We start from the raw sequence: 14671 nt of genomic DNA on the forward strand, positions 1-14671 counted from the left end.
ACGGGCACTGCCCATTTTTAGGTGCTTCAGTCCCTGAATTCACAGGTGTAAGATTGCCATCTTCCTCTCAGATGCCACCTCTGTGTCACCCTTCCCTCCCATTTGTGAGAGGTGCTGTGTTCTGATGGCATCACTGCAGGCTGTCGGTCTCGAAATGTCAGTCCTCGGCTCTGCTGTGTGATACCCAAGGCATCCCCTTAATCTTTCTGGATCAGTGAAGGAGATGGCATCATTTACTACTTACCTTGCATGAGCATTTAGAGGATTTAAAGTAGATACGGATCTCAGTCTGGGAATGTCTAGTGCTACAAGTGAATACTGGCTGGTAAGTGGAAGGTTTTTTGTTTTCTCAGTATTTTGTGGACAGCTTTGTTTCCTCTTTAAGAACTTGAATTCTGGCTGTTGGAATCACTTGCAAGCCATCTCCCAGCTCAGAGCAGCTAAACGTGGCAGCTCTTCCTCGTGGGCAGAAGCACTTTCAGCTGAAGAAATCTTCTGGCAGATCTAACTCTGGAACAGAAGTGGCAGCCCTCTCCGCTGGGATTCTCTTGGAATTTCAGAATTCCCATGAGTTATCAGCCAGGATGGTGCCAGCTTTAACCAGGAACTGGAGCAGCGGAGAGTTCAGAAGGCTGTGAAAGCCTCAAGGATCTGGAGCAGCTCCAAACTGTTTTGTCATTAGTCAGTTACTGCAGCCATCCTGGATTCAGGTATCTCTGCACCCACAGCAGGATGGCTGGGGTAGATGTCAGGTGCCTGTGAGCAAATTGCTGAAGCCATCGCTGCTCGTGGAGCCATAAACCCAGCTCCTCCTGCCTGAGGTGAGTGGCTGTGAAGAACACATTTGCTCCTGCTCTGATTTCTGCAGTGACTCAGGAACAGCATCTCCCAAGAGCATGTAGCTCGGGCAGTGTCCTGTCTGCAGGGTGCCAGATCTCAGTCTGGGAATCCTGAAAGGCCGAAACAACAGAGCAGGTGGGGTCGGCGGGTGAGGACTGCAGTCTTCAAACAGATATGAGCATGCAATGGAGTGCTGGGTGAATAATGGCTCCCATGGCAATCAGATTCGTGCCACTGCCTGAGCTTCTAGGACAGTGCATTTTGTACAGTGCAGAAAGTACATAAACTTGTATCCCTGAAAGCTGTAACTTGCTGGTAGATAAAGCATAGATAAGGGAGTCAAGGGAGCTGTGGTATTCCCTTCCCTGGATCTGTCTTCTGTCGTTTGCCTTCCCTATTAAGAAAGTAAGCTTAGGGCAGAATATTGTCCTACTTGTGTTAGTGCACTGTAATGGAGTCCTGCCCTCAGTGGGGGTCTCTGGGTGCCACTGAAATACACACAGCAATAACAGTGGTGACCTGTGCTGCACCCTGCTGCACCAGCATCCAGGCTGCACTTACGAGGAACAATTTATCCTACAGTTTTTGTGGGTTTTTTTCCCTTTAGATGTAAACAGTATATAAACATTGTTTTTCAGAACAAAAAGTGTTTTTAAAGATATTTTTATGAAATGAAACAGCCATGCAGGCAGTTTTTAAGGGCTTCTGTGCTCAGAAGATTTCAGGTCTGCATGTGTGCCTGTGAAAGAGAGAAGCAGAACTGAATTCTAAACCGTTTATGTCAGCAGCAGCAGAAGTCATCTTCTGCAGCTGCATAACAGCTCATGGACCTCCTGCTCCCAGGACAGACGTGTTCTCCGAGCCTGCAGCTGGTCACTGTGCAACCATAGCCCATTGAGGCATCTTCAGGAAAATTCTGGAAAATTCTGCCACTGGAACAGAGTGCACTTCTGTGGGATGGCTTCACTGCGAAGATTTAAGTGTGAGGCTCAGGAAATTACTGACACTGTCATATTATTATCAGCTCCTCGGTGCTATCAGCTAAGACAACTTCCAAATGGTTGGACTAGTAGCCTAAAGGAATCGTTGGCCTTTGCCAAGATAGATAGGAAGAGTTGCACAGAAGATTTGAGTGAATCAGTCACTACGGCGTGTAGGTGTCAGGATGGATAATGAGGCTTTAGTCTCTTTCTAGAACTGCACTAGCCTACAATGGGAAGGGAAATATCAAATAAAAATACACTCAGCACACATTGCCTGTAGGAACAAACAGCAGCCTGGCAGAATCAAACCAATCCAGGGAATTAGAGGATGGAGCTGACAGCACGTTCTGATATGTTTTTTAACATGGTTCACAATTCGTGAGGGCATTCAGATGGAAAAGAAAGGGAGGCTCTGACTGTGCCGTCTGTGGCTGAAAGCGATTCTCCAACACCTATCATTTAGGGTCATAGGAGTAACTGCAACACAAGTGAAGGGTAATTTGGAATGCTACTTATTTGCACATCAAGCAAACTGAGTTTCAGCCATTTTCAAGGTAAAATTGTACCCCTATCATTTATTTTTGTAATGTGATAGTGTCAGGATTGCCTGTGCGATGACATAGAGCTCACTTCTTGGACATATTTGTTCTAGGAGATGTTGTCAAACAATGATGGTAATATGCAGCTGATATGCTATTTTATTTCTACGCTCAGGAGTCCCTTCAGTGTATTTTAGATATGTACACAGAATTTACTGCTGAGCTCTTAAGTGAATGGGAAAATTGGTGGACGCAGCAGAGCGGTGCAATTGTTGGGGACAGAAAGCTGAAAATTACATGTGTGCTTCAAACAGCAAAGAACATTTTTTGCTTGGTAAATATTGGATTTTCCTGTGGCAAACTAGATTAACAGCTTAGCTTTAGGAAAGCTGAAATCGTGCCTTTATCACTGCATGTGGTGAGTTTCCTTTTTTGCATTTATTGTGTCATTGTTCTGTATTTACCCTTCAAGATGAGATGAGAGGAGCGTGTAACACTTCACCCGAGATCCGATCCTCGTCCCAGGAGGTCGGAAGCCTGTTTTACATGAGGTGACCACAATCACATCCGGGACTTGTCTCTGCAGACAGATCTTTCAGACCTTACACATATTAACAAAGGGGAATGGGGCAGAAGAGTGGCACAGTGAGGCTTTCTACTGTCTCGCCAATACAAGGGCTCAATTGAGTATCCTTGCCACGGGCAGCTGCTGCACGAGCACAAGTGGTTCAGCTTTTCCAGGAGGTCAGCAACAGAGTTGTGTAAAGAGCACAACCTTACTGCCTTCTCATGACAGCACCGTTTTCACCTCTTACTGCCTGTTCCATGTCTGAATTGCAGGGAAAGCCTGCCTTGTGCCAGCAGCAAAGGTGAAGCCCAAGATCAGGTTGTGATCTCACGTAACACGAGTTCATTTAACTCCTCCAAATGCAGATGTGCTATTTTTAGTAGTAGTTACTTAGATAAGTAGGGGCTAGGGGCTCTTGGAATCAGATTGTAACAAATAAATAAATGAAGAAACGCTTTGCAAGTGATGTTTGTTTAAATGTCATTTTTAGGCATGTAGGATGTGCTGTTTAAAAAGGTTTTCTTGCCTGAGCCACAGAAGAACTCATGCACGGAGTACATTAGGTGATGCGGAGGGGGCTCTGTGGGTTGGATTGATGCTCGTTATGTGTGTAACTGTAACTGTGTGTTTACACAAGCCAGGCCTTCCAAATAGTGTGAATAAAAATCTGTTCTGGTTTTAGGAAAAAAAAAAAATAGTTTCTGCAAGAGGTATTATGGGATATATATCTGCAAACTTCTACAATCACCGTTTTGATGAGTAAGGCTTGCACCTTCCCTTAAGCTGTTTGGGATGAAAATTATAACGGCTGTTAATCCTCCTGCTCCTGGGTGTAAGCTGAATGCATCAGAACATTAAATGCCTGAGTACAGCATAATATTGCAAAATATTGCTTGCATTACACTGGGATTTCACACCCTACTACTGCTCTGAAATTTCTGGCATTGGGCATAATTAAAGGCAGAAAGTTAAATGAGATGGCCTATTGCAGTATAATTGCATGTGTGTTTTTAGGCTTTCAAAGGAATATGAAAACTGGATAATTTTTAGATCTTTCTACAAGTTCTCTCTTTATCTTCTCCCTCCTTTCTCTCATAAGGAGCTTCCACCCAGAATTCCAATGCAGTGGAACCAGAAAAGCAAGTTGACAGCACAGTGAAAATGGCTGGAGTTATAGCTGGGCTTCTGATGTTTGTTATCATTCTCTTAGGAGCAATGCTTACCATCAAGAGAAGGTAAGTTTCTGCTTTGCTTACATCTTGGGCCTCCTGGCTAGAGTGCTGCTGTTTCAATAAAACCATAAATTTGTCAGACATAAATCATTCCATTTGTGCTACTGGGGCAGCAGTTAATATATATTTATATAATACTACTTAGAAGTTGTGGATACAGAAGAGATGGTGTTCTGCCAGAGATTTCACGAGCAACAAAAGAATGGTTGTTACTCCAGAGAGTCAATGATCTAAGAGAAAGAACAGAAGAGGAAAGTGTTGCAGAGGGTTAGAAGTCTTTGCAAGAATTTGATTTAGTTTATAGGGGGATGAAACTTAAAAAAAAAAAAAAAAAAAAAAAAAAAAAGTCTGATAATGACGTTTGTTCAAACAGTTCATTTTATGTGATTTTCTGTAGACCATTTGCACTTCTGCTTTGAAGAAGGCTGCTTGTGTTTGAAGAGCTTCTCATTTTCAGTGTAATACACTGATTCAGCAAACCACTTAGAGATTTTCTTCAGAAGAGGATGTGTTTTGTATGTATTTTTACCAGTTGCATTTCTAAAGTGAGCTCTACTTTTCATCAGTAATTTGCTTCTAAATGAAATGTGAGCTAGCCAGCCTGGCAGCCCCTTGCCTAGGGGCAGGCAGTGGTCCTGTGAGTACCTTGAAGATTCTTCTTGGTCTGCTGTAAGGAGTGAGACTTGGCAAAGCAGAGTTGTTGCTTTGAGATCTCTTTGAGAAATTCAGAAATGGACAAAGCCATGAGGAACTTGCTGTAGGTGGAACTGGTTTATGCAGGTGGTTGGGCACGAGGACCGCTGAGAGGCTTTTCCAAATCAAACTGATCACATATCTACCAAGTGCTGTGAGTTCCTGTTGACTCAGATGAAGGTTGACAGTCCAGATTTCGAGTCCATTTTTTTTTGGTGTGTGTAAACATTTCAAGCTTTGTGGACAAATGTGCATGCATTTTGTAGTCATGCCTACTGCACATTTGTTCAATGTGAAGCCCAAACAGTACAGATGTCTCTGATCCCAGCATCTCTGCAGGTTCTCAGTTCACAAGCAGAAAAAAAATGCCTCCAATTAAACAAACAGAAAAAGAGCTTCAAGAAGAACTGACCTGGGTTTCTGGTTTGTTTAATGTCCAGCTGTCATCCGTTCCTGCTACCTTCCTAAATGCTCTTTAAGAAAAGCTTGTATTTACAGTCTGAAAGGTGAAACTTAGAAGGAAACCCATCATGACATACAGAGTAATGCCACCTCTGAACATCCTGGTGTGTTTCATAGATGCTAAGAGTTGATAACCTGGGACAGAAACAAAAGATGATATTACTATAAGTCACATATATTTCTGGGGAAAAATGTCATGATTTGTCATGACAACAGGGAATTAATTACTTGAGGACAGTCTTTGCTGTGGTGCAGTCTGCCAGCAGCTCAGTAAGAGGGGTACCCTTATGAGCCCCGTGCTTCCCTGTTGTGAATGCAGACAGGCAGAGTCAGCAGGCAGCATCCCTTGGGCAGCTTGCTGCCACTTGCCAACTTACCCACCGGAATATGTGCCATTGGAAGAATAATCTGGCTGATTGACTTTAAAACCTTCTCCCTTTTAGAGGCTATTACAGTGCACGGAGAGGTTCTGGAGGTGTGTGCTCTCCGGGTGTGTGCACCTGAGAGACAGTTGTATGAGACAGTTATCTTGCAAGGCAGCAATGCTGAAAAATAATTAGATACGTTTAGGGCACTTTCCTGAAGTGGAGCTGGCAGGTATCACAGTGGTGGTGCTGGTTCATGGTGCAGTCAAAACGTTTTCCTGGATTTGAGGTCCTACCAGCTACGTGAGACATGTTTTTGCAGCTCCAGCATCATCATATCTAAATAGCAATTCCTTTTGGCCTGTTAATTTACAGCACATGAGCTGGTGATCACTCGCCTCCATGTATCGCTTTGTTTAGTGAACAGCTAGATACAGAATACCTTGAAGGACCTTATTTTTTTGTGGTATCGAGTTGTTGCTAATAATATAAAGAGTTTATCCATTTGTACTCAGTATAGATTAAATATATTTGTGGGAGAGAGAATCTAGGACTGGTTAGTAAAAGCATACTGAGACAAGAAAACCAAGGCATTTGTAAACCCTTTTTCTGGAGGAAATACCCTTTGACTTTGCACCCCAGGAGGATTAGGTCCTGGTCAATTCGTATTTCATCTGGACAGCTTTAACTCCTCTGTAATCGTGACTTGCATTTCCCTGGAGTAAAGAATGTGACTTTTCAGGCTTGTGCATTTGAGCAGACAAAGCCTCTACTGAACCCTTTAAGTATAAGACTGAATAAATAGGATCAGACAGCCTGTCACGGGTGCACTGTAAATAAGTTCTTTAAAGTGCTGTTGGTGGCAAGAAAAAAGGAGATTTGGGGCTATGTGGGGTCTAGGGTTAGTTCCTTCTACGAAACTCCAGCTCTTTATTCTGGTTTAGGATTTAGGTTGTAACCTTAAACTAATGAAATAAAAGTCAAGAGTTTCTTGAGCGGAACATACCCAAGCTGTAGGATACAGTCAGCGTAGGGTATACTGGAATGCTCAGGGACCCCAGTACCTTCTGTTTCCTTACTGAAGACAGATGATAGGCAGGGTCTTCAGGTTGTGTTGTGCATTCTAGGATCAAGTCATGTTTCTAGTGATCCATAGTTCAGATCAATTTTTACAGATAGTCTTAAAATATTCCCGAGGAAGTCCTTATGTTTGATTGCATATTGTGGGTGGATTGGAGCCAAAATGATATGTCAAATCCCAAATTACAATCCTCATTTTCTTTACCTTCCTCTGTGCCTTGTCTTTAAGGAATAAATCTTTTAGAGCTGTCCCCTGCAGCCAGAAGGATGCACAGCTTTTTAATGAGAACTGAGCCTAGAGTGATCACACTTGTCCAGTGGCTGTGGCATGAGAAAAGCAGAAGGTACAGCAAGATGTCCAGCTGGTAGTGCTGCATGGAGCCTGGTCCTGGCACAGCAGAAGAGTTCAATTAAGGAACGTGTTAGGGTGTGTAGTGTGGGATTTCATTATCCACATCCTTTGTTTGGAGGTTCAGAGGAGCTTAGGATTTCACAGGAAGTGGCCATACAACACCACAGTCGATGTGCTGCTATGATGCAGTTTCTGAGTTTCAGGGGATTCTGGCATGATGTTATCAACTTGTGTTCAGGTGTGTTTTGGGCTCATTCAGATAACTCAGTGTGTTGGAGTCTGAATTTCAGGTTTATGGCAAGGGCCACCACCTAACACAGTGTGTCATTTTGGAGTGTCAGCTGTCTTTGCCCAGAGGGAATCTTCAGGGACAAGAGACTGTAAATGTATGAGGAAATGGAGCAGGTTGTATTTTTTAACAAGAGAAGGAATGCTAATTGTGCAAACAGTGATACGTCCAGGAAGTGCATAGCAAAGAGAGTGGCTGTGTGCAGATCTGGTTTCTGTGTGTACCTAGGAAGTTTTACTCAGAACAGCCATGAAAGTGAACAGTTTAATCCTGCATCTCTGCTTGTCTGCATTCCCTAGTATTTGCACTACCTTCAAGGATGGGACTTTAAAGTTGTGTGAAGAGCTGCATTTTGTGTTTCATTGTTTTTCCTTGTCTTGACCAAGATAGGTACTTCTGGTGCTGCCCCATACTATGCTGTTAACCTATACTAGCATGCACTATACCTGTTGTGCAACAGGATTTTCTAAGTTCTTCTCCAGTTATAAAAGGGATGACATCACCTCTTAAGTTATGACTGATTGCCAGGACTCATTTTGTCTTGCTGTATCAAAACGTTCTTTGTGGAAAACTAACAGAAAAAGCTTAATCACTCTGACGCAGAACACTAATGCATCCCCCCAGTGATCGTCTATAAATATGTAGTGATGCTTGAATTGTTAATGAACTATTTGCATTTTAGAGTTTGATGAAGCTTGATTTGTCATTGCACAATTTGTTCATTGTCTAAATATTCTGAAATTGAGATGTTTTTGCTCTGCCACTTTCCTACTTGTTGTCATTCATATTGATGGCTCTTACATAATCCTTCCCATTCCAAAAATCTCAGAGCACTTCGCAGGGAAAGTTAAGTTTCATTGTCCACATTGCTGTCACAGTCAAGTTGAGGAAGAAATCAGTGAAGGGATTTATTAATGGTGATGCAAGTCAGTAGCAGACGTGAAAGCACACCTGTGTGTTGTCTCCAGTTCAGTATCCATTCCCTGTGAACATACAGCTCCTGACAGCAGGAGGAAGGCAGATCAGTGCCAGCAGTAGCACAAATACTTTGTGTTTTCAAAATTAGCATTGAGTTCATATAAATCTAATTATGTATTTTTCTTTCTTTTTCTCCATTTGGATATTTTGTTCGTCTGGCTGGCTGTCCATATTTAGAAGAAATGCATACTCCTACTCCTATTACCTGTAAGTACCTAGCTGGGGGTGGTGCTTCTTGAGCATGCTTACTGTGGTAATTTGGTGCTTTCTTGTATTCTTTTTTTTTTTACCACTTTTTTTTTTAACCATTGTGTTCATTCTTGTCTTTCCAGTAGCTTGTTTTATTTTCTCTTTCGCATTTATATATTTTCCCTGTTTCACCATGTCAGCTGTAACTATGCCTGTGAACACATAAATGTCCATAGATCTGTCTGTTACATTTATAGTTCTTCAAGTGTTAATGGATGTATACAGAACAGCTGCACTTTTTTTTTTTAAGTTGTTCACCACACTTAGCCAGACTGCCAGGAAATTCACAACATAAGTCTTGGGGAGTTTCTCAAGCCTGGAATAAGCATTTCAAAGTTGTAAAGTTTCTGGCAATGAGCACTTGAGACTATCTCCACAGATATCCCTGCCTGTGGAGCTGCCAGGTTCTTAGTGTCAGTTCAGATCAGAGGATGATGAAACAATTCAGATTTTCAGATCGAAATCACCTATCCCTACCTAACGACAATGCTGCATAATTAGGGCAGTTAAGGCTCTTGAAAATGCTTTGCACACCAGAATTTTCTGGGGGCATCTGTTATCTATAGATGGAGGGGCTGGAAAGAAATGAGGGCCAAGCCATGTGTCTGAAGATCAGAAGGAGGTCAGGGCTGGATCAGTAATATGAAGGAGTCTTGAAGTACAGAGCCTGGATGCCTTTGCTGTCACCAGGGAGTTGGGGCAGTTGGAGAAGGCAGCTTTTACTGCTGAGAGAAACAGGTCTCCTCTCCACCTCTCACAGCTAGCAGCCATATTGCCCTCACAAGCAGCAGCCTGTCTGGCTTTTAGGGCTCTGACATAGGCAAAATAGTTGAAAGGGCCATGTCTGGTTTGTTAGTTTCTCCTAGCCTGCCACCCTCCTCCTTTGCCTGTTCCTACTGTTCGTCTTCATCTTGACCTGTGGACACATGTGAAAGATGTTCAGTAAGTCAGTGAAATGAATGTACTCATGTTCTGCATTTTAGAGGAAGTCAACTTATTTTCCATGAGAGTTTAATTTACATCCTAAGAACAGGGCAAAGAATTTAAGAGTGGGATCCCAGTTCACCTGTGGAGCGATCTTGCTTTCTGATGACCTATCAGAAAACAATTGGTAGAAAGACCTTCACAGCTTGCTGTGTTTCCAAGAAACCAAAAGATGCCCTGTTGAGACTTGGTTTACCCAGCTAAATAGTTGTAAGTTGGAGGTAGCTCCATTTTCTCTAGACTCCACACTCGTTCACCAAGAATAGAATTTGATCATAAATAGAAAGATTTCAAGAGAAGCTTATCTTAAAGTCGGGGACAGTTTCAGCATGTAGATGCTGCCAACTGGTTGCGTTTACTGCTACAACCTTTCCTCTTCAGTGCATTTCCTCTGAACATCAGAAAAGTTCTGTCTTCACAGAATCACAGAATTGTAGGGGTTGGAAGGGACCTCTAGAGATCACTGAGTCCAACCCCCTGCCAAAGCAGCTCCCAGCCCAGGTTGCACAGGTAGGTGTCCAGGTGGGTCCTGAACGTCTCCAGAGAAGGAGATCCACCACTTCTCTGTGCAGCCTGTGCCAGTGCTCCGTCACCCCCACCATGAAGAAGCCCCCACACACAGGCATGTGGAACTTCCCATGCTTCAGTTCGTGGCCACCTTCGCTGCCTTACTGTTCTTGTTACAGAGCAATCTATCAGTTGGCACCATTGCCTGAAAAATGCAGTCCCTGTTTTACCCGTGCAATTTCATCTTCTTCCTGATGGCAGTGTGTGGTCAAAACGTTTCCTACTTGTATTGCATTTTGATATTTGTGCATTTAAAATCATAAGTCAACTTCTGAGCCCTGTATGACCCATTTTTACAGCTGCTCCACAATGTTGTTTTAAGCAGTCAGCTGAGGATTACTCTGTGCAGAGGAAATAAGGGCATTATTAAGCAGTCTCTTTGCTGTCTTTCAGTGGCTTCAGTGGATCGGTATACTTGTACTTTTCTTCTTGGGGAACAGGAGAGTGACTCGAGAAAACTGTGGAGACAAACCTCTTCAGGTCACCAAAGCCTGAGGTTGCAGTGAACTTCAGCAGTAGCAGAAGCAAGTGGTGATGGGCTGCAGAGGTGTAATAAAGCAGTTGTGCACCATGCAGCATATCACAGCAGGGGAGAGCCAGAGGTGTCACCAGGCAAGCTTATGTGTTTGTAGCATCCCACTGTAGTACTGAATGGGGATTTGAAGTCAGGGTATAGAAATGAGAGAACTCTAATGCACCCTAAACAAACAGAGTGCTTGTTCTTAGCTCAGTGCTTATGCTTTCCTAGGTACCACATCAAGCATGAACTCTGTTAGCTGGAACTTTTCAGTGGTAGAGGTAACACAGAAATAGACACTGCACGATGAACACTTCCAGCATCAACGTTGTGCGTGGCAGCATTTGGTTTCAGATTAACAGTTGGCTGCAATGTGGCAAAACTGAGCTCTTTATTGGTCTCCTGAACAGCTGTCAGGGTGTGAAGGACCTTCCAATAGGTGTGGGAAGGGAGCAGGAGAATCCATAACGGAGCATATAATGAAGTTTTATTGAGTTTTGTGTTTCAAATGTCACTTGAAATAGGGTGTTTCATTATGATTGCAGGTGAAAATCTTAAATTGCTAAGGACTGTGTAATTGTTAGCCAAAGCTAATAGAAATCACTACAGCCTCTTATGAACACAGGAGTTTGATTTCTGTTTATTTGACGTGTTGTGAGAATAAGAGCAGGGATATGAATATATATAGACTTTTGAAATAAAATTGGTTTCCATGCTATGACCTTATATGAATGTTTTAGTCCTGAAGCAAAATTGAATTGAGTTAACAGTATTGGAAAGCACGTTCTCAAATACATCTACTGGCACACCTTTAAATACAACCACACGCACTGCATTGTTCTATTTTTAGTTTTAGTTTCTGGGCTTCAAAGTTGTGCTTCCTGGAGTAATTATCATCTGCTTTCAGATAATTCCTTTTAACTTTTTGTCATCTGCTGTACTGGTATTTCTTCTTCTTAGGGACCAAAATCCTTGAAATCAACTCTTATTCTTAATGGAGTTTATCTATTAAAGTCACTGAGATTTATATCATGAAATAACTGATTCTTGCAGACGTGGGCCATCAGGGCTGTGCTAGTTTCTAGGCTGAGTTCTGCCCTCAGACTGTCCTGTTGCTCTCCAGTACTGTCAAATCCAATCCTGGCAAGGTGGTTAAGCATCACACCGAATCACAGAGCTGTAGGGGTTGGAAGGGACCTCTAGAGATCACTGAGTCCAACCCCCTGCCAAAGCAGCTCCCAGCCCAGGTTGCACAGGTAGGTGTCCAGGCGGGTCTTGAACGTCTCCAGTGGAAGAGATTCCTCCACCTCTCTGTACAACATACCTGCAGCTGTGGTGAAACCAGTCCAAATATTCATTCTCAAGAAGCTCCTCTGGGCTTTTTTGTGCGTGATGGGGTTTTTGTATGGCAACACTTTGTTTATAAGTTGAAAGAAAAGGCCATAAAAGTCTTTAACACGCAGTGGAGGTACAAACCCAGCAAGGCCCTGTTTCTCACGTGTCATGCAGGATGACAGCATTTTGTGTACTTCACTTTACCCTTCCTTAGAAGTCAGTTGCACAGAAAGCTCCTTGGCCAGAACCTGCTGTACCAGTGGTGTGAGTTAAGTCCTCGTGGTTTTGTGATGGGTGAGGAGGATGCAGAATGGTGAGTTCTGGATCACATGAGCTCATTGCAGCCCTGTCACTGCAGTGAGGCACAGCTCTTTCCAGAGGAGTGCTCTGAAAATGCTCTGTATTTACATCAGTACAAGTGTTGCCTAAGTTTTCTGTAGAATTGCCAGCCCTGACACATCACATGCTAATTTAATGCATCGTAAGATCTGATACACTGTGTAAGATAACAGCCCATCCACCTCTGAAAGTTTTTGTTTTTCTTAAGTGAAGCAGTAAAACATGGGCAGCATTACAGCTGCTTTAAAGGGGATTTTGCAAGTAATGACATCTCTTTTCTCAGTGTTTTCCCCTGCAACAAGACTTCTTGAGGCTTTGTTATTTCCTCACCAGAAAAACAAACAAAAAAAAAAGTGGAAGTGCTTTACCTTCTGCAGCTTTTTGCTTTTGCTTTTTAAATTGCTTTGGGTTGGTTTTTCTTGTTTGTTTGTTTGCTTGGGATCTGTTTGCTGTTGTTTTTGTTGTTCTCTTCTGGTGCGCTGGGTGATGGTTGCAGACTGGGATTTAATCAAGAGTGCTGTTAGACCACAGAAGTGTTTCTGTAAATGCAGAAATTCATGTGTGTCTTACCTGAACTGTTGAGGTTATTTGTAAGAAGAGAGCATTCAGTGGCCAGAGCACTACTTCCCTTTGCCCCAGATCCAGCAAGAGTAGTGAGGACCCTATTGCACTGCATGAAACCCCTTCAGCTCCCCTTGTAATTCAAAGCAAACTGTAATGGTGATGGTTTCAGCTTGGAGCTTCTCTTCGTAGAAGATATTCTACCCCAGTTGTAGAGGTAAATGTATACTTGCATTTTCTTGAACTAACAGAATTTGGACTGAATTTATTTCCACCACATGTGGGACATTTGAAAAGAAATAAAACAACTTTATTTATGATCATACTTCCGTGTAAATAATACCTATGTGCCTATATTTCATGTATTTCCAGTGATGGTGGGATCTGCCTGCACAGCTCAGCTTGCCAAATCAGACTGTTCAGAAGAAACTTTTTCTCATTAGATACTGGAAGAACAGAGACATAAATCAGTGGCTGTGCCAGTTTAATTAAAGCACGCTTAAAAAGAAAATTGAGAAAACATGCAAGAGTTTGTTAGAATGTGTCTGTTAGGTGAGTGCCAACCTCAGCTTTGCAGAGGACCGTGCTCTGCCAACAGTTTGGACCAATATGTTCTATGTCTGCACAGCTCTCACGTGCACCTGTCTAGTTGCAAATGGATATTGCTGTGACCAAAGGTACTCCACAAAAAGTGATTGATCCCTACGTTTTTCTTGATGCTGAGTCTGTATATGCAGAGTAAAAAATGTTCAGCCCTGGGCCTCCATTACAGTACTTTCCTCATGCTTTCAGTGCTTGCTGAAAGGAGAAGAGCCTCCCTGTGGTATCCTCTCCTAGGTTTGAAGATGTCAGCTCTATTTCTTTGTCTTTGCTCTAGGTGAAAGAGCCATAATTCTTTTGGCCTTTGCTTGTAGGTGGTGTTTTCCAGATTTACCTTTCTTGTTCTGCTTTGGTGTATGTCCCTTTGGTACACATCCTTTTGAAGTGCAGAACTGGATGCTGTACTGCAGCAGAGCCTTTATCACCACTGGCTCAGAGCAAAAGGATTACCCATGTCGTACAGTCTGCAGAGCCATCTATAATCCTCACCTTCTTTTTGCACAAAAATGGGACTGCACCTTCAAGTTGAGCTTGTAACCTACTACAGATCTAGGGAGTGAAGATCCTTTTCTGTAGATCCACTGGCTCTCCAGTGCTCCCTGTAGGGTGTTGGCATGGTTGATCTCTGCCTTAATTTGTGCAGATCTCATATTAAATAATGTGTGTACTCCTAGCAGGCTGCTGCGCACAAATATCTGCCAGGAATTGTATTCTGTAGCTTTCTTAAATTGCTTATTGGAAATGAGGGCAATATGCAATTTTTGTCTGTAGGAGGAAATTTCATGTTTAAGTTACATGATCTATACCTAATATCTAAATTACCTGTGCATGCAAATCTGCACTATAGTATATATAATCCATCCTTGTGAAACATCTAAAATTAAATCTGTCAACGTACATGTACAAGAGCTTTTTAGGAGTGGCAGTTACAGATTTAACGCTCATGCATGTAAAATTGATGTAAAAATTTAAAGAAGAGCTGCTTTTAAAAATATAATCCTTGAAGTTTACCCAAGCCTTTGCTAAACTGGAATCTGATCCTATGAATACTTTGAGCTGAAAATATTCCTTGAGGTTTCTGATGAGTGCTCGTGGTAGTGGATGCTCTTTACTTGATGCTAAATTTGTATTCCTGGAT

General features: G+C 42.6%; 1 protein-coding gene across 2 annotated transcripts in view; it reads left to right on the top strand.

Annotated features, from left to right (window-relative positions):
- Window positions 1-14671, top strand: part of PTPRT (protein tyrosine phosphatase receptor type T) — a 409415-nt gene that overhangs the window by 343292 nt on the left and 51452 nt on the right. The window contains exons 15-16 of one of the 2 annotated variants that reach the window (XM_065754165.1): window positions 4030-4165; window positions 8559-8588. In XM_065754165.1, coding sequence (XP_065610237.1) covers window positions 4030-4165; window positions 8559-8588 — 166 coding nt within the window. Of the gene's footprint in view, window positions 1-4029; window positions 4166-8521; window positions 8589-14671 lie in introns of both variants that reach the window. The other variant, XM_065754164.1, reaches the window with a different exon arrangement.

Source organism: Cyrtonyx montezumae, unplaced genomic scaffold (assembly GCF_038088225.1).
Source record: "Cyrtonyx montezumae isolate F1298 unplaced genomic scaffold, pur_monq_1.0 scaffold_9, whole genome shotgun sequence".
NCBI lineage: Eukaryota > Metazoa > Chordata > Aves > Galliformes > Odontophoridae > Cyrtonyx > Cyrtonyx montezumae.